This window comes from Carcharodon carcharias, chromosome 17, assembly GCF_017639515.1.
Source record: "Carcharodon carcharias isolate sCarCar2 chromosome 17, sCarCar2.pri, whole genome shotgun sequence".
Classification (NCBI taxonomy): Eukaryota; Metazoa; Chordata; class Chondrichthyes; order Lamniformes; family Lamnidae; genus Carcharodon; species Carcharodon carcharias.
In genome coordinates, this window is record NC_054483.1 from 36876481 (window position 1) to 36895720 (window position 19240).

Sequence of the window (19240 nt, forward strand, 5' to 3'; positions counted from 1 at the left end):
GCGATATAGTTCCAAGTCAGGATGATGTGTGGCTTGGAGGGGAACTTACAAGTGTTGATGTTCCCATGCATCTGCCGCCCTTGTCCTTGTAGGTGGTAGAGTTTGTGGATTTGGAAGGTGCTGTTGAAGGAACCTTGGTCTGTTACTGCAGTGTATCTTGTAGATGGTACACCCTGCTGCCACTGTGCATCAGTGGTGGAGGGAGTGAGTGTTTAAAATGGTCGGTGGGATGCCAATCAAGTGGGCAGCTTTATCCTGAGTGGTGTCAAGCTTCTTGAGTGTCGTGGGAGCTGTACTCATCCAGGCAAGTGGAGATCATCCCAATCCTGATTTGTGCCTTGTAGATGGTGGTCAGGCTTTGGGGAGTCAGGAGGTCAGTTACTTGCTGCAGAATTCCCAACCTGTGAACTGCCCTTGTAGCCACAGTATTTATATGGCTTGTCCAGTTCAGTCCCTGGTCAATGGTAACCCCCAGGATGTTGATAGTGGGGATTTCAGCAATGATAATGCCATTGAATGTCGAGGGATGATGGTTAGATGCTCTCTTGTTGAAGATGGTCATTGCCTGGCACTTGAGTAGCGCAAATGTTACTTGCCACTTGTCAGCCCAAGCCTGGAAATTGTCCCGGTCTTGCTGCAATTGGACATGGACTGTTTCAGTATCTGAGGAGTCAGGAATGGTGCAGAACATTGTTCAATCATCAGTGAACATCCCCACTTCTGACCTTATGATGGAGGGAAGGTCATTGATGAAGCAGCTGAAGATGTTTGGGCCTAGGACACTACCCTGAGGAACTCCTGCAGTGATGTCCTGGAGCTAAGCTGATGGGCCTCCAACAGCTGCAGTCATCTTCCTTTTGCTAGGTATGACTCCAACTAGCAGAGAGTTTTCCCCTGATTCCCATTGACTCCAATTTTGCTGGGATCCTTGATGCCATACTCGATCAAATGCTGTTTTGAGGTTAAGGGCCTCACCTCACCTCACCCAGTATTCTACATGAGGGCTCACCAGAGTCCTATACAATTGTAGCAAGATTGCTTTTTCCTGTTTTCCAATCCCTTTGCAATAAAGGCCAGCATGCCATTTGCTTGCTCTACCTCCATGCTAACCTTCTGTGTTCCTTGCATGAGTATGCCCAAGTCTCTCTGATAATTAACATCCACAAGCTTCCCGGCCTTTTAAAAAATATTTTGCAAAGTGAATAATCTCGAACTTCCCCTGTACCACCTGCCTTCTTGTTGCCCACTCGCTCAACCTATATATCTTTTTGCCCTTTTCAGATCTTGCATTCCGACCCAGCTTTATCACCAGCAAACTTAGATACAATACTCTGAGTCTGAAACAAAAACAGAAAATTGTGGAAAGACTCAGCAGGTCTAACAGCATCTGTGGAGAGAAAAACAGAGTTAATATTTCAAATCCATATGACTTTTCTCTGATTTCCAGCATCCGCAGCATTTTGTTTTTACTCTGAGTCTCTTTGTCGTTACTCTGAGTTTCTTCGTCTAAGTCATTAAGATAGATTGTAAATGGCTGGGGCCCCAACACTGATCCTTGTGGCACAATAATAGTCACAGCCTGCCAACTTCAAAATGCCCCATTTATTCCCGCTCTCTACTTCCTGTCCATTAACCAATCCTCTATCCATGCTAATATATCACCCCCAACTCCATGAGTCATTATCTTGTGCAGTAACTTTTTGTGTGGAACATTATCGCATGGCTTTTTGAAATCCAAGTACATTACATCTGCCGTTAGTTCAGAACTTGAATATTTCGAAAATAGAGACGTTGTCGAAGCTTCTTGCCTTGCACTCATCAGGACAAACACGAGTACCAAATTTCAAACGATCACAACAATTTATACTTAAGGAGAAAAGAAGTGCTGATTGGTTGGCAAGTCAACTCTGATTGGCCGAGGCATTGCCCTGGAAAAAGCAACAGGGAACTATAGGCTCCCCAAGCTTTTGGATAATTCAAAAAAGGCGCAAGGCTTGAACATATTCCTTTAATATGCAGAGAATCAGTCCTTGTGTATGATTGTTACTTCTAGCAAACGTAAATGAGTCATGTTATGGCTCGACTGATTATATTAAATTAGTTGTTAGTTTGACTGTTAGCACACTCAGGATTGTTCGTCAAGTGCTGCCCAATTGCGGAATCACATCTAACAGTACTTTTGCAAGCACAGGCTGGTTTAGTACAGGCACTACACCCATTGACCCTCCTCATTACTACCTCATAAAATTCAATCAAGTTAGTCAGGCACATCCTTCTCTTAAAAAAAAAATCCATGCTGATTGTCTTTGATTAATCGTGCCTTTCTAAATGAACATTTATCCAGTCCTCGGATCTTTTTCCAATAATTTTGCTACCACTGAGGTCAGGCTGACTGACCTGTTCTGTAATTATTTAGTCTATCTCTTTCTCCCTTTTAAGCAATGGTACAGCATTACCTGTTCCCTTGTCCACTGGTACCAAGCCTGTAGCCAGAAAGGATTGGAAAATGATGGACAGGATCTCTGATGTTTCTCCACTTCTTTCCCTTCACAGCCTAGGATATGTTTTGTGCAGGCCTAGTGATTTATCCACTTTGATGTTTAACCCCTTAATACTTCCTCTTTCACTATGTTAATTTCATCTAATCTTTCCCACTCCACCTCCCTGTTTGCAATCTCTGTATTGAACCTCTCTTTTGTGAAATTCAATAAGTGCCACACCCACATCCCCCACTCCATACACAGGTTACCCTTATGGTCCTTAATAGGCCCGATTCTTTCTTTAGTTATCCTTGTGCTCCTTATGTATTTATGAAAAAAATCTTTGGGTTTTCCTTAATTTTGTTTGCCAATATTTGTTCATGCTCTCTTTGCTTCCCTGCTTCCTTTTTCATTTTATCCCTAAACTTTAAATACTCTTGGTTTTCTGCAATGTTCAGCCTCTCAGTATGTCATAAGCTTCCCTTTGTTCTTTGTCCTCTCCTTTAACCCCCTTCACAAGCAGGGGCTCTGGATATATTCCTCTCATCCTTTTGTTTTAAGGGAACGCATTTGCTCTGAACTCACATATTCCTTCCTTAAATGATTTCCACCGATCTGGCACTGATTCCGATTCACTTCAGCTAAATCACTTCTTGGTAAAATTATTTTTTTACCAAATGAGAACTTTATTCCTGGTTTATCTTTACCCTTTTCCATAACTGCCCTAAATCAAACTGAATTATGATTACCTCCACTAAAGTGCTTCCCAACGGATACCCCATTCCCCTGCCAGCTTCATTCTCTCAAACTAAGCCTAGAGCCACCCTTGCTTGTTGAGCTTGCTGCGTACTGGCTAAAGTGTTCTCCTGAATGAATTTTAAGAATTCAGATCCCTCTGTGCCTTTCAAGCTAATTCTATCCCAGTTAATATTAGGGTAACCCCGTTTTTGCACTTCTTGGAGATTTGCCTACATATTTGCTCTTCTGTTGCCCTCTGACTATTTGGGAGCCTATAGTACATTCCTGGTGGTGCGATTGCTCTTGTTTTTTGTTCCTCAGTTCATATGACCTAATTTGAAGATCCTTCTGCCACCTCATCCCTCCTCACAACTATAATTGTTCCCCTCCTTGAATTGGATTGGTTCCCATCCCAGCTCTCGATTGGTTCTAAACTCTTGTTCCCTGTTATTTGTCTCAGTTACCGGTTCATGGACATGTTCCCAGATGTGAATCTTGTGCGAGATATTCAAAGTGAACTGGACAGCATCATTCAGATTGGAGTGACGAATATCACCCGCCTGATCCGTGCATCGGATTCTGCCTCCACGGCAACCACCACAGGACCTGATGATGCTTCTGTTTATAGAGGGATATGGACAAATGGCAGGATAAATATGGAAGGCACGATTACCAAGGATCGGGCCGACAGCGGATCAAGGCAAATTCGCGGGTCAAAGGCTTTAGGCTACAGAGTGGTGGTTGGTAAAGCAGATGTGCCTGAGAGAGCTGGCGACTCTTTGAGTACAAGGCTGGTTCAGCAAGGACACCTCACAGCTGAATTACTGCAGCAGCTTCAAGAGGAGTGGTCAGCAAGCCAGGTACATGGTCTCCAAGCTCCAGGAGATTCTGCTGCTCAAGATCTGAGTAAAATTACTTCCAAAGGATTGAGAAAGAAGAAGAAGAAATAAATTCACCATATTTATTCAACTCTGAAAATTTTTTTTCCAGTTTAAACAATAAAGAAGTGATTGGACTGAGTGCAGAGTGCCAGGTTTTTCAGTTTGTTTGATATCTTTGACTACTAACAAAACAGAAATCAAAGTAAAGGTATATTTTCTATACTAGAGCCTCCCTAGTTTTTTTAATCTTGGAATGTTGGTGTCAGAAGCCACTCTGTAACTCACAGTAGCTCAGTCAAGTACCAGGGTTCCCAGCAGACCATACTGGGTTAAGAACATCTTGCATTTATATAGTGCCTTTAATTAAAGAGCACTTTAAAGGAGAAGAAAGGTGTGGAGAGGCTTAATCAGGCAATTCTATTGCTTAGGCCCTTGTCAGCTGAAGGCATGGCCAGCAATGGTGAAGCGAAGGAAGTGGGGAATGCAGAAACATGGTGAATTTGAGGAGTTGAGGGCATTTTGTGCAGTGAGGGAGGAGGTGCTGTTCTGGTATTTAAGGAAAAAACAAGGTGCAATTAGAGAGATTCGAGAGCTGAGCTCTAGAAGCATTAATTAGAATGAATTGTTTAAACAAGGTATGAACTAGATTCTGAAGTTGGGAAATCATGACATGCAGCTGAGACATGTTGCTTGCAATTCCTGTGCCATGTGGCCACGTCAGGATGTTTCATGTGTCTCAGATGACCAAATGTTGGGGAAGTGTCACCAGCTGCTCCAGCTCAAGCTCTGGATTTCCAACCTTGAGGGGCAGCCGGAGTCACTGTGGAGCATCAGGGAGGATGAGAGTTTCCTGGATTGTGCATTTGAGCAGGTCATCACCCACAGGCAGTAAGAGGTCAGAATAGTAGATAGGTGGCCATCAGGAAGAGGAAGAAAGTGCAGGAGTCTTTTGGGGTGTGTTCCACTCCCAAACTGGTATTCTACATTGGAGACTGCAGGGAGTGACAATACCCTGAAGGTGTGTGGTTCTGACCATAGCACTAATGGGAAGGGGCTGCACACAAGACGGCAGCAAAGAGCAGAAATGCAATTACAGGAGATTCCTTAGTTAGGGAGACAGACAGACATTCCTGTACACGTTATCATGAGCCCCACATGCCTCCCTGGTGCCAGGGTAAAGGACTTTACAGAGGATGAAAAATATTCTGTAGGAGGAAGGGAGAGGTTGAGAAGCTGTGGTACATTTGATACCCATGACAGTGAGGGCAGGTATTGAGGTCCTACGGCCAAATTTTCAGAAGCTGAGGAAGAAGTTAAAAAGTAGGACGTCAAAGATAGTAACCTCTAGATTACTCCCAGTGCCACGTGCTATCACGAGTAGAAATAGGAAGAATCAATGCGTGGCTTGAGGCACAGTGCATAAGAGAGGGCCTCAGATTTTTGGGTCATTGAGACCATTTCTGGGACAGGATGCGCTTACAAAGACTGCACCTAAACAAGACTGGGACCCATGCTCTCGTGAGGAGGTTCAGCAGAGGTTTTAAACTAAATTGGCAGAGGGTGGGAACTAGTATATAAAAGTCTAAAAGGATAAGCTGTATAAAGCGAGAGTGTTGGATAGTATTAGAGAAGGAAATGGTGCCTTATTAGATGGGAATGAATTAAGAACTACAAGGAATGCAAAAAGAGGTTTAGAATGCATGGACGTGAACACAATAATGTTGGTGAGCTACAAGCACAAATAGCCATGTGGGAGAAAGCATTGCTGGATCTAGTGTTGTGGAAGTACTTGAAAGGCTGGCTGTGTTTAGGATGGATGGTCCAGGTGGCATACATCCCAGGTCACTAAAGGTTGTGGGGGTGGAGATAGCGGAAGGGCTTGCCGTAATGTTCCAATCTTCCCTAGATACAGGGGAGGTGCAAATGTGACACCCTTATTCACGAAAGGGTGTAAGGACGGTCCCAGTAACTACAGGCCAGTCAGTTTAACATCAGTTATGGGTAAGATTTTAGAAATAATAACGAGGGAAAAGATTAACAGGCACCTAAAAAGGTTTAGGTTAATTAAGGAGAGCCAACACATATTTATAAAAGGTAAACCTTGTTTGTCTAATTGAATTTTTTGATGAAGTAACAGAGAAGGTTGATGAAGGGAATGCATGTGGTCTCAATGGATTTTAAGAAATCGCACCACATAAAAGGCTGATTAACAAAATTGTGGCTCGCGGAATAAGGTCAGTGTCAAATTGGATAAAAATAAATTTGCTTAAGGACAGAAAACTGAGTCATGGTAAATGGTTATTTTTCAGACTGGAGGATGATAGACTGTGGTTCCCCAAGGGTCAGTGCTTTTTTTGATATATATATACATGACTTGGATATGGGAATACAGAATAAAATTTCAAAATCTGCCAATGATATCAAATGTGGAGGTATGGCAAACTGCGGATGATACCAAGCAACTGCAACAGGATTGCTAGCAGAATGGGCAGACAATTGGCAGATGAAATTTAGTACAGAGTAGTGTGAGGTGGTAGATTTGGGCAGAAGGGATAGGCAGAGGCAACGTGGACTTAATAGCACTGTTCTAAAGAGTGTGCAGGGACAGAGGGACCTGGCGGTTCATGCGCATCGATCTTTGAAAGTGGCATAATTAGCATAGCATACTGATCTTGGGCTTCATACATAGAAATATTGAGTACAAAATTAGGGAAGTTATGATGAACTTGATAAAGCTCTGGTTAGGCCACAACTAGAGTATTGTGCCTACTTCTGGTCACACTTTCAGAAGGATGTGAGGTTCCTTGAGGGAGCACAGGAGATTTACCAGAATGGTTCCAGAGCTACAAGGTTAGGCTGACGATACTGGGGTTTTTCTGGGAGTAAAGCAGGTTAAGGAGAGATTTGATAGAGGTGTGCAAGATTATGATAGTTTGGATAAGGTAAACAAAGAAAAGCTGTTCCCATTAGCTGATGTTACAAGGACAAGGGAAAACAAATTTAACCTTTTGGACAAGAGATGCAGGGATGAGGTGAGGAAGAAAATTTACGGAGCAAGTGGTAATGACCGGGAACTCGCTGTGTACGAGGGTGGCTGTAGCAGAGACAATGAATAATTTCAAAAAGAAAGTTGAATTCTCACTTGAGGGAAATACATTTTCAGGGATAGAACAGAGGAATGGGATTGACTGGATTGCTCCACAGCAGCTGGCATGGATTTGATGGGCCAGATGGCCTCCTGTGTGCCTTCATGACTGACAAGAAGCCAGAAGTGGAGGAATGCAGATATCTTGGAAGGTTGTGATGATGCAGGAGCTAATAAAGATAAGGATGAGGCCATGGAGAGATTTGAAAGTAAGGATGAGAATTTTAAATTGGAGATGTTGCTGCATCAGGAGCCATTGTAGGTCAGCGAGCATAGGGGTGATTTGTGAGTTGGGAACTAGTGTGAGTTAAAATAGGGAAGTTTTGGATGAGCTCATATTAATGGAGAGTGGAAGTTGGGAGGTTGGTCAGGACAGTTAGGATAGTCAAGTGGCAGTTTAAAGAAAAACATGAATGAAGGTTTGAGCTGCAGATGGTCATGCTGCGAGTTGATATTTGCTCAACTCCATGCATTTATTTTGCTGACGTCAATCCGTGGATTCATTGTCACATTTGCTATTTCCTGAATCCAGGTTTTTAGCCTCTAAATCCAGGGCTGGCCTCACAGAAATTAACCCATCCCAACCCCTACATTCATTTATTTCAATCAATGGACCATCTGGCCAGTGTTCCACAGGAACGGTGTCCTAATACAAAGGGCAGGAAAATCAGCAATGGTTGTTGAGCACTTCAATTATGAAGCATTTCTAAAGGTAGCTGGGGTGTTTACACAGGAAATTAAGAAAGAGGGACTGTCACCTTATAGTTTATAGTACTTTATAGTTTCAAAAATTAGATAAACTGTTCAATATCAACACAAGCTTAAGGATGAGGAGATACAGATTCAAATGTTAGGAAATGGTAAGCAGGCAGGGCTTCTTCACAGGAATGGAAGCAGCTAAATTGGAGGATGTTATCAGGGTAGTGGGTACATTTTTGGTGGGAGAGGCTACTGAAGAGATTGGAGGCAAAGTAAACCAAGAATGCTCTGGCCCTAATGGTGAATGCACCAGAACTTGCACTTTGTGCATTTAATTTATTAAAACACCCCAAGGTGCTTCACATTTGCCTGAGGTTTTGGTGGGTGCAAAAGCAGATTAACTGAATGAGCAGAACTATGGCAGATTTAGTTCAGTGTGGGGAAGTGTGAGGTTATACAAACATAAGAATTAGAAGCAGGAGTGGGCCACCCAGCCTCTCAAGCCTGCTCCGCTATTAAATAAGATCATGGTTGATCTGAACATGGCCTCAACCCTACATTCCTGCCTACTCCTCCGATAACAGGGCTGAGATGAGCAAAAATTACTTCATTTAAAAGGTTGTCAATCTTTGCAATTCTCTACCCCAGAGGGTTGTGGATGCTCCATCATTGAATACATTTAAGGCTGGGGTAGATAGATTTTTGGCGTCTCAGAGAATTAAGGAGTATGAGGAGCGGGTGGAAAAATGCAGTTGAAGCCCAAGATCAGTCATGATCGTATGGAATGGTGGAGCAGACTGGATGGGATGTGTGGTCTACCCCTGCTCCTATTTCTTATGTTCTTATTGGGGATTAGGAGGTGAGGATATGTTGAGTAAATCAGTAACAGCAGAAATGTTGTGGTGAATGGTGCTGTACTGTAGATCTCATCTGTATTCAACAATTCTCTATCACACAAAGTTTCTTTATCATCCAGTACGTGTTTATTATCTGGGTGTCTAAGTCTGTACATTGGAAGGAAAAGAGAGGCTTTTAGCAGGTACAAGGGAAGCAAATCAGCAGAGGCAGTAGTAGAGTACAGACAGTGCAGGGTGGAGCTTAAGAAAGTAATTAGAAGAGCAAAGAGTGGATATGAGAAAGCTCTTGCTGGTAAAAATAGGGAAAATCCCAAGATATCCGAGAAGTGTATCAATGGGAAGAGGATAAACAGGGAAAGAGTATGGCCCATAAGGGACCAAGGGGGCATTTTATGGGTGGAGCCAGAGGACATCGCTAGAGTGTTGAATGAATACTTCACGTCCATCTTCACCCAAGAGAATGAGGATGAAAGTATCGAGCTCGGGGAGAGAGACCGTGAGGTTCTCAAGTAAATTGATATCGGGAGTGACAAGGTATTGGAGGTGTTGGCAGGCTTAAAGGTGGACAATTCTCCAGGTCTGGATTATTTATGTCCCAGAGGGAGGCGAGGGAGGAGATCGCAGGGGCTCTGACCCGAATTTTTAAATCCTCTCTGGCTATGGGGGAGGTGCCAGAGGACTTGAGAACAGCCATTCCGCTATTTAAGAAGGGTTGTAGAAATAAGCCAGGGAAGTACAGGCCAGTGAGTCTCACGTCAATGGTAGGGAAACTATTGGAGAAAGTTCTGAATATCTATCTCCACTTGGAGAGGTAAGCTCCAAGGGATAGTCAGGGATAGTCAGCATGGCTTTGTCAGAGGGAGGTCATGCCTAACAAATTTGATTGAATTTTTTGAGGAGGTGTCCAGGTGTGTAGATGAGGGTAGTGCAGTTGATGTCGTTTATATGGATTTCAGCAAAGCCATTGACAAGGTCCCATATAGGAGACTTATAAAGAAGGCAAATGTACATGGTAATTTAGTAAGGTGGATTCAAAATTGCCTTAGTTATAGGAAGCAGAGGGTGATGACAGAAGGATGCTTTAGTGACTGGAAGCCAGTGTCCAGTGGCATACCACAGGGATCTGTGTTCGATCCCCTATTACTTGTCATTTATATAAAGGACATAGATGACTATGTGGGGGGTAGGATTAGTAAGTTTGCGGATGACACAAAGATTGGCCGGGTGGTTAACAGTGAGGTTGAGTGTCTTGGGCTACAGGAAGATATAGACGGGATGGTCAAATGGGCAGATAAGTGGCAGGTGGAATTTAATCCTGAAAAGTGTGAGGCGATACGCTCTGGAAGGAGTAATTTGACAGGGAAGTATTCAATGAACGGCGTGGCACTAGGAAGTTCTGAGGAAGAAAGGGACCTTGGCGTTTGTGTCCATAGAGCTCTGAAAAAGGCACATGGGACACTTGCCTTTATCAGTTGAGGCATAGATTACAAAAGTATGGAGGTCATGTTGGAGTTGTATAGAACCTTGGTGAGGCCACAGCTGGAGTACTGTGTGCAGTTCTGGTTGCCACATTATAGGAAGGATGTGATTGCACTGGAGGGGGGTGCAGAGGAGATTCACCAGGATGTTGCCTGGGATGAAACATTTAAGTTATGAAGAGAGGTTGGATAGACTTGGGTTATTTTCTTTGGAGTTGAGAAGACTGATGGGGGGTGCCTGATCGAGGTGTACAAGATTATGAGGGGCATGGACAGGGTGGATAGGGAGTAGCTGTTCCCCTTAGTTGAAGGGTCAGTCACAAGGGGGCATAAGTTCAAGGTGAGGGGCAGGAGGTTTAGGGAGGGATGTGAGGAAAAACGTTTTTACCCAGAGGGGTGGTGACGGTCTGGAATGCACTGCCTGGGAGGGTGGTGGAGGCGGGTTGCCTCACATCCTTTAAAAAGTACCTGGATGAGCACTTGGCACATCATAACATTCAAGGCTATGGGCCAAGTGCTGGTAAATGGGATTAGGTAGGTAGGTCAGGTGTTTCTTACGTGTCGGTGCAGACTTAACGGCCCGAAGGGCCTCTTCTTCACTGTGATTCTGTGATTGTGATTGCCTTACTTGTCATTAGCTCGATCTCAGTGACCTGATGGTTTATCATGCTGAAATAGCAAACCAAAGTCTGGCTGTTCTCACCACACTCTGGCAAATGGTGAGACTGTAAAAGCCAACTGATTTAGCAATGTCCTTCAGGTAAAGAAGCTGTCCACCCCTACCATGTCTGAACTGCACCCAGGAGTCTCGCAATCACCCAGTTATGAACAATTAATAGAAAGTTACCTACCACCATCACTTTCTCAAGGATAGACCACAGTCTGAGATTAGCCATTGTTTATTGAGAGTTTGTCAGGTTGCATTCAGTTGAACATTAGACTGCCATTTAAAAAGGATGTAAAGATAAGCAAATTAGAGCATTTAAACTTGCTGTTACTTTGTGTTGTAACTTAAGCCCTTCACTCTTCTTTCACTGTGCCTGTATAGCAGCCTTGGCAGACCTGCAATGTGTGTTTTACCCTTGGGCCTCAGCTGATGTTAGGGGGCAGGCAAAGGAAAAGCAGCATCACGGGCAACATACACTGGCTGGGATATAGGCACTGGTGATCTACCACCCGCAATTTTCAAATCCCCCTGTTGGTGGGTATCTTTTGTGGTTACTGAGGCAAGAAAAGGTTGTTAGTCCAATAACTCTCTTTGTGATTTTTATAATAAGATTTGTTACAGTGATTGGTAATAGTTTTCCATTTCTTTTAAATGACAAGAGAACATGGCAATACCCTAAAGTGTGGTGCCCAGAACTGGAGAACTGTACGCAATACTCCAGCTGCTGCTGAACTAGTGTCTTATACAAGTGCAACATAATCCCCTTGCTCTTGTACTCTATCCCCCTGTTAATAAAGCCTAGAATACTGTATGCTTTACTAACTGCTGTCTCAACCTGTCCTGCCATCTTCAATGATATGCATATATACACCCAGGTCCCTCTGCTCCTTTAGAACTGTACCCTTTATTTTATACAAAAACAGAATTATATTGTCTCTCCACGTTCTTCCTCCCAAAATGGATCACTTTACATTTCTCCATATTAAACTTTACTTTTTTACACCCTTTTTTGAATGAGGGTGTAAGATTTGCAATTCTCTTCTGATCTGGCATCACCCCCGTGTCAAAGGAAGTCTGGAAAATTATGGCCAGTGCCTCCACAATTTCCATTTTCACTTCCCTTAGTATCCTTGGATACATTTCATCCAGTCTTTATGTCTTATCAACATGAAGTACAGGCAGACTGTCCAATACCACCATCTTATCAATTTTAAATCAGTCCATTGTATTAATTTCCTCCTCTTTCACCATGGTCTGGGCAGCAGCATCTCCTTTAGCAAAGACAGATGCAAAGTTTAATCATTTAAGTCATAAGTCATTTAAGTAATAAGTCATTTAATCCCTTACCCATGTCCCCTGCCTCCATGTGTAAATCCCCTTTTTGGTCCCTAATCAGCCACACTCCTCCTTTTACCACACTTCTATTTTTTGCCCAAGGAAGACTTTGGGACTCCCATTTATGTTGGTTGCCAGTCTTTTTTCATACTCCCTTTTTCCTTCTTTTATTTGCTTTTTCAATTTCTCTCTGAACCTTTTACATTCAGCCTGGTTCTCAATTGTATTATCCATCTGATATTTCTTCTTCACAAGAACATAGGAGCAGGAGTAAGCCATTCAGCCCATCGAGCCTGTTCCACCATTCAATACAATCATGACTGATCATCCACTTCCATGCCTTTTTCCCACACTATTCTCATATCCCTTTATGTCATTGGTATTTAGAAACCTGTCAATCTCTGCTTTAAACATACTCAATGACTGAGCTTCCACAGTCCTCTAGGGTAGAGAATTCCAAAATTTCACAACCCCCTGAGTGAAAAAAATTCTCCTCATCTTGGTCCTAAGAGGCTTCCTCCTTATTTTGAAATTGTGGCCCCTGGTACTAGATTCCCCAACCAGGGGAAACATCTTACCTGCATCTACCCTGTCTATTCCGTTAAGTATTTTATACGTTTCAATGAGATCACCTCTCATTCTTCGAAACTCTAGAGAAAGCAGACCCAGCTTCACAGGACAGTCCTGGGAACAAGTCTGGTGAACCTTCACTGCACTCCCTCTATGGCAATAATATCCCTTCTGAAGTAAGGGGGCGAAAACTGCACACAGCACTCCAGATGCAGTCTAACCAAGCTTCTATACAATTGAAGCAAGACTTCACTACTCCTGTACTCAAATCCTCTTGTGATAAAGGCTAACATTCCATTAGCCTTCCTAATTGCCTGCTGCAGCTGCATCTTAGCTTCCAGTGACTTATGGACAAGACACCCAGGTCCCTTTGTGCATCTCCACTTTCTAATCTCTTACCATTCAGGAAATACTCTGCACATCTGTTCCTCCTACAAAAGTGGGTAATCTCTCATTTTTCCATACTATATTCCATCTGCCATGTTCTTGCATGCCTAAGTCTGCCCAAATCCTCTTGAAACCGCTTTGCTTCTTCCTTATGACACATTCCCACCTAGCTCTGTTTCATCTGTAAACTTGGAAATGTTACATTTGGTCCCCACATCCAAATCATTGATATATGTTGTGAACAGCTGGGGCGCAAGTACTGATCCTTGTGGTACCCCACTAGTCACAACCTGTCAATGTGAGAATGACCTGTTTATTCCTTCTTTCTGCTTTCTGCCTGTTAGCCTATCCTTAATCCAAGCCAGTATATTACCACCTACCCTATGTGCTTTAATTTTGCTAACCAACCTCCTGTGTGGGACTTTATTAAAAACCTTCTGAAAATCGAAATATACTATGTCCACCAACTCTCCTTTATCAATTCTGTTAGTAACATCCTCAAAAAATTCCAATGGGAACATGATTTCCCATTCATAAATCCATGCTGACTGTGCCCAATCAGATCATTGTTATCTAAATATCCTTTTATCACATCCTTTAGAATAGATGCTAGCATTTTACCTACTGCCGATGTAAGCTAACAGTTTTGTACTATCCTGTTTTTCTCTCTCCCTCACTTCTTAAACAGTGAGGTGACAATTTCTAATCCCCAGTCTGCAGGAACCATTCAGAATCTGTAGAATTTTGGAAGATGATCACCAATGCATCCACTATCTCCAGAGCCACCTCTCTCAACACTCTGGGATGCAGAATATCAGACCCCGGGACTTATCAGCCTCCAGTCCCATTAATTTCTCCAATACAACCTTCTTAATTATACTAATTTCCTTCAACTCCTCATTCTGCCTAGTCCCTTTGATTTCTAAATCTGGGAGGTTTCTTGTACCTTCCTCAGTGAAAAGACACACAAAGTAATCATTTAGCTTCTGTGCCATTTCTCTATTCCCCATTATAAATCCTCCTGATTCTGTCTGTAATGGACCCACATTTGTCCTAGCCAAACGTTTCCTTTGTAAAAACATGCCTACAGAAGCTTTTACAGTACGTTTTTATGTTTTTTGCTAGTTTACATTCATACTCTATTCTTCCTTTATCAGTTTCTTGATCCTCCTTTGCTATATTCTAAAATCCTCCCAATTCTCAGGTTTACCACTATTTCTGGCAACTTTATAGGGCTTTTTATTTAACCTTATATGATCCTTAACTTCCTTTGTTAGCCACGGTTGACTGACTTTACTTTTTGGGTTTTTGTGCCTTGAAAGAACGTATAATTGCTGTAAATTATGTAATAATTCTTTAAAGACTATCCATTGCCTGTGTACCATCATACCTTTTAATGTATTTTCCCAGCTAATTTGCCCCTCAAACCTTCATATTTTCCTTTGTTCAAATTTAATACCCGGGCTTCAGATTGAACTACCTCACCTTCAAACATAATGTAAAATTCAATCATATTATGGTCACTCATTCCTAAATGTGCTTGCACAACAAGCTTCTTAATTAAGGGGAGGCGATGAATTCAATAAAAAACCTGGAATTAAAAGTCTGATGATGACCATGAAACCATTGTCGATTGTTGTAAAAACCCATCTGGTTCACTATTGCCCTTTAGGGAAATCTGTCGTCCTTACCTGGTCTGGCTCCAGATATGTAGACTCCAGACCCCACAGCAATGTGGTTGACTCTTAAATGCCCTCTGAAATGGCCTAGCAAGCCACTCAGTCTTAACAAACCACTACAAAGTCACAAAAAAGGGAATGAAACCGGATGGACTGCCTGGCATCGACCTAGGCACCAGAAACGACAACAGCAAACTCAGCCCGGTCGATCCTGCAAAGTCCTTCCCTGACTAACATCTGGGGGCTAGTGCCAAAATTGGGAGAGCTGTCTCACAGACTAGTCAAGCAACATAGTCATCCTCCCAGGCACCACCCCTGGGTATGTCCTGTCCCACTGGTAGAGGTGGCAGCACAGTGGTATACAGTCAGGAAGGAGTTGCCCTGGGAGCCCTGAATACTGACTCCAAACCCCAGGAAGTCTCATGGCATCAGGTCAAACATGGGCAAGGAAACCTCTTGCTGATTACCACATACCCCCCCTCCCTTAGCTGATGAATCAGTGCTCCTCCATGTTGAACACCACTTGGAGGAAGCACTGAGGGTGGCAAGGGCGCAGAATGTACTCTGGGTGGGGGACTTCAATGTCCATCATCAAGAGTGGCTCAGTATCACAACTACTGACCGAGCTGGTCGAGTCCTAAATGACATAGCTGCTAGACTGGGTAAGTGGCAGGTGGTGAGGGAACCAACAAGATGGAAAAACATACTTGACCTCATTCTCACTAATCTACCTGCCACAGATGCATCTGTTGGTAGGAATGACCACCGCACAGTCATTGTGGAGACGAAGCCCCGTCTTCACATTGAGGATACCCTCCATCGTGTTGTGTGGCTGTACCATCATGCTAAATGGGATAGATTTCGAACAGATCTAGCAACTCAAGACTGGGTATCCATGAGGCCCTGTGGGCCATCAGCAGTATCAGAATTGTATTCGAACACAATCTGTAACCACATGGCCTGGCGTATCCCCTACTCTACCGTTACCATCAAGCCAGGGGATCAAACCTGGTTCAGTAAAGAGTGCAGGAGGGCCAGGAACAGCACCAGGCAAACCTAAAAATGAGGTGTCAACTGGGTGCAAATATAGCACAGAAATACTTGCATAAGCAGCAAGTGATAGACAGAGCTAAGCGATCCCATAACCAACAGATCAGATCTAAGCTCTGCAGTCCTGCCACATCCAGACTTGAATGGTGGTGGACAATTAAACAACTCACTGGAGGAGGAGACTCCACAAATATCCCCATCGTCAATGATGGAGAAGCCCAGCACAGCAGTGCAAAAGATAAGGCTGAAGCATTTGGTATAACCTTCAGCCAGAAGTGCCAAGTGGATGATCCATCTCAACCTCTTCCTGAGCTCCCCAGCATCACAGATGCCAGTCTTCAGCCAATTCAATTCGCTCCACGTGATATCAAGAAATGGCTGAAGGCACTGGATACTGCAAAGGCTATGGGCCCTGACAATATTCCGGCAATAGTACTGAAGACTTGTGTTCAAAAACTTGCCACGCCCCTAGCCAAGCTGTTCCAATACAGATACAACATTGGCATCTACCCGGTGGAAAATTGCCCAGGTATGTCCTGTACTTAAAAAGCAGGACAAATCCAACCCAGCAAATTACTGCCCCATCAGTCTACTCTCTTCATCAGTAAAGTAATGGAAGGGGTCATCAACAGTGCTATCATGCGGCACTTGCTTAGCAATAGCCTGTTCACCAATGCCCACTTTGTGTTCCTCCAGGGTCACTCAGCTCCTGACCTCATTACAGCCTTGATTCAAACATGGAGAAAAGAACTGAACTCACGAGGTGAGGTGCGAGTGACTGCCCTTGACATCAAGGCCACACTTGACTGAGTGTGGCATCAAGGAGCTCTAGCAAAACGAGTCAATGGGAATCAGGGGGGAAACTCTCCACTGGTTGGAATCATACCTTACACAAAGGAAAATGGTTGTTGGTTGTTGAGGTCAATAATCTCAGTTCCAGGACATCACTGCAGGAGTTCCTCAGGGTAATGTCCTCGGCCCAACCATCTTTACCTGCTTCAGCAATGACCTTCCCTCCATCATAAGGTGAGAAGTGGGGATGTTCACTGATGATTGCATCATGTTCAGCATCATTCGCAACTCTTCAGATACTGAAGCAGTCCATGTCCAAATGCAGCAAAATCTGGACAATATCCAGGCTTGGACTGAAAAGTGACAAGTAACAAGTAACATTCACACCACACAAGTGCCAGGCAATGACCATTTCCAACAAGAGAGAATCCAACCATCGCCCCTTGATTTTCAATTGCATTACCATCATTGAATCCCCCACTATCAACATCCTGGGGGTTACCATTGACCAGAAACTTAACTGGACTAGCCATATAGATACTATGGCTACAAAAGCAGGTCAGAGGCTAAGAACCATGTGATGAGTAACTCACCTCCTGACTCCCCAAAGCCTGTCCACCAACTAAAAGGCACAAGTCAGGAGTGTGATGGAATACTCCCCTCTTGCCTGGATGAGTGCAGCTCCCACAACACTTAAGAAGCTTGACATCATCCAGGACAAAGTAGCCCACTTGATTGGCACTACATCCAGAGGAGTTGGGAATTGAAAAGGAGCGCGAGAGGAGCCGGGAGTTGAAGACAAGCATGAGATGAGTCGAGAGTTGAAAAGAAGTGCGAGAGGTGTCGGGAGTTGAAGAGACATGCGAGAGGAGTTGGGAGTTGAAGAGACGTGTGAGAGGAGTCGGGAATTGAAGAAAAGCGCGAGAGGAGTCGGGAGTTGAAGAGAAGCTGGGAGAGCAGGGGTGACTGAGGGAGTTCGTTGAGGAGGGAACAAGGTGATCCTTTGAGTACCGTGAGTACAGCCGGGTAAGCATTTACTACTTTTATTGCTTATTGTTTTTAAGGTCTTATTTTGTGGTTCATCATTTGTAGGGGCTATATTCTGTAACAATGAGGAGCAGGCAAGAAGGGCCCGAGAGTAATTGATATTAAGTATCTTCCAAAAGGTAGGTTTTAATTTAAAGGGGTAAGTCATGGCAGGAGAGCTCAAAGCCGTGGTGTGCTCCTCCCGCTCTATGTGGGAAGCCAGAAACATTTCCAGTGCCCAGGGCCATCATGTGTGCAGGTAGTGCCTCCAGCTGCAGCTCCTGAAAGCCCGGGATTTTGAGCAGGAGCGGCAGCTGGGGACACTGTGGAGCATCCACGAGGAGTATCGTGGATAGCACGTATAGAGACGTGGTCACACAGCAGGCTAAAAGTCCACAGGCAGGAAAGAAATGGGTGACCACCACGCAACGCAAGAGGACTAGGCAGGCAGCGCAGGAATCTCCTGTGGCTATTCCTCTGCAAAACAGATATACCGCTTTGGATACTGTTGAGGGGAATGGCCTCTCAGGAGAAAGCAGCAACAGCCAAGTTCATTGCACCGCGGTTGGCTCTGCTGCACAGGCGAGGAGTAAAAAGTGTGGGAATGCAATAATTTTAGGGGATTCAATGGTAATGGGAATGGATAGGCGTTTCTGTGGCCGCAAACAAGACTCCAGCATGGTATGTGGCCTCCCTGGTGCTAGGGTCAAGGGTGTCTCAGAGCGGCTAGAGGACATTCTGAAGGGGGACGGTGAACAGCCAGTGGTCGTGGTACACATTGTTACAAACAACATAGGTAAAAAAAGGGATGAGGTCCTAAAAGCAGAATATAGGGAGTTAGGAAATATGTTGAAAAGTAGGACCTCAAAGGTAGTGATCTCAGGATTATTACCAGTGTCACATGCCAGTCAGAGTAGAAATAGCAGGATATATTGGATGAATACATGGCTGAAGAGATGGTGTGAAGGGGAGGGTTTCAGATTCCTGGGACAATGGGACCGGTTCTGGGGGAGGTGAGACCAGTACAAACTGGATGGGTTACACCTGAGCAGGACTGGGACTGATGTCCCAGGGACATTTGCTAGAGTGGTTGGGGAGGGTTTAAACTAAAATGGCAGGGGGATGGGAACCTATGCAAAGAGTCAGAGGAAGGGGAATCAAAGACAAGAACAAAAGACAGAAAGGGGAATAAGAAAAGTGATAGACAGAGAAATCAAGGGCAAGAATCAAACAGGACCTCAGTGAAAAATAGTGGGAATGGGACAAGTAATGTTAAAAAGACAAGCCTTAAGGCTTTGTGCCTTAACACAAGGAGCATTCGCAATAAAGTGGATGAATTGACAGCGCAAATAGATGTAAACAGGTATGATATAGTCGGGATTACGGAGATATGGCTGCAGGGTGACCAGGGATGGGAACTGAACATCCAGGGGTATTCAGTATTTCGGAAGGACAG

At 44.0% G+C, this 19240-nt stretch overlaps 1 protein-coding gene across 2 annotated transcripts in view; it reads left to right on the top strand.

Moving 5' to 3' along the window:
- supv3l1 (SUV3-like helicase) overlaps positions 1 to 4238 on the top strand; it is a 57971-nt gene extending 53733 nt beyond the window's left edge. For both annotated transcript variants that reach the window (XM_041210459.1, XM_041210460.1), the window contains one exon: positions 3679 to 4238. In XM_041210459.1, coding sequence (XP_041066393.1) covers positions 3679 to 4168 — 490 coding nt within the window. In that variant the 3' untranslated portion in view covers positions 4169 to 4238. The remainder of the gene's footprint in view (positions 1 to 3678) is intronic.
- Positions 4239 to 19240: the final 15002 nt, after the last annotated feature.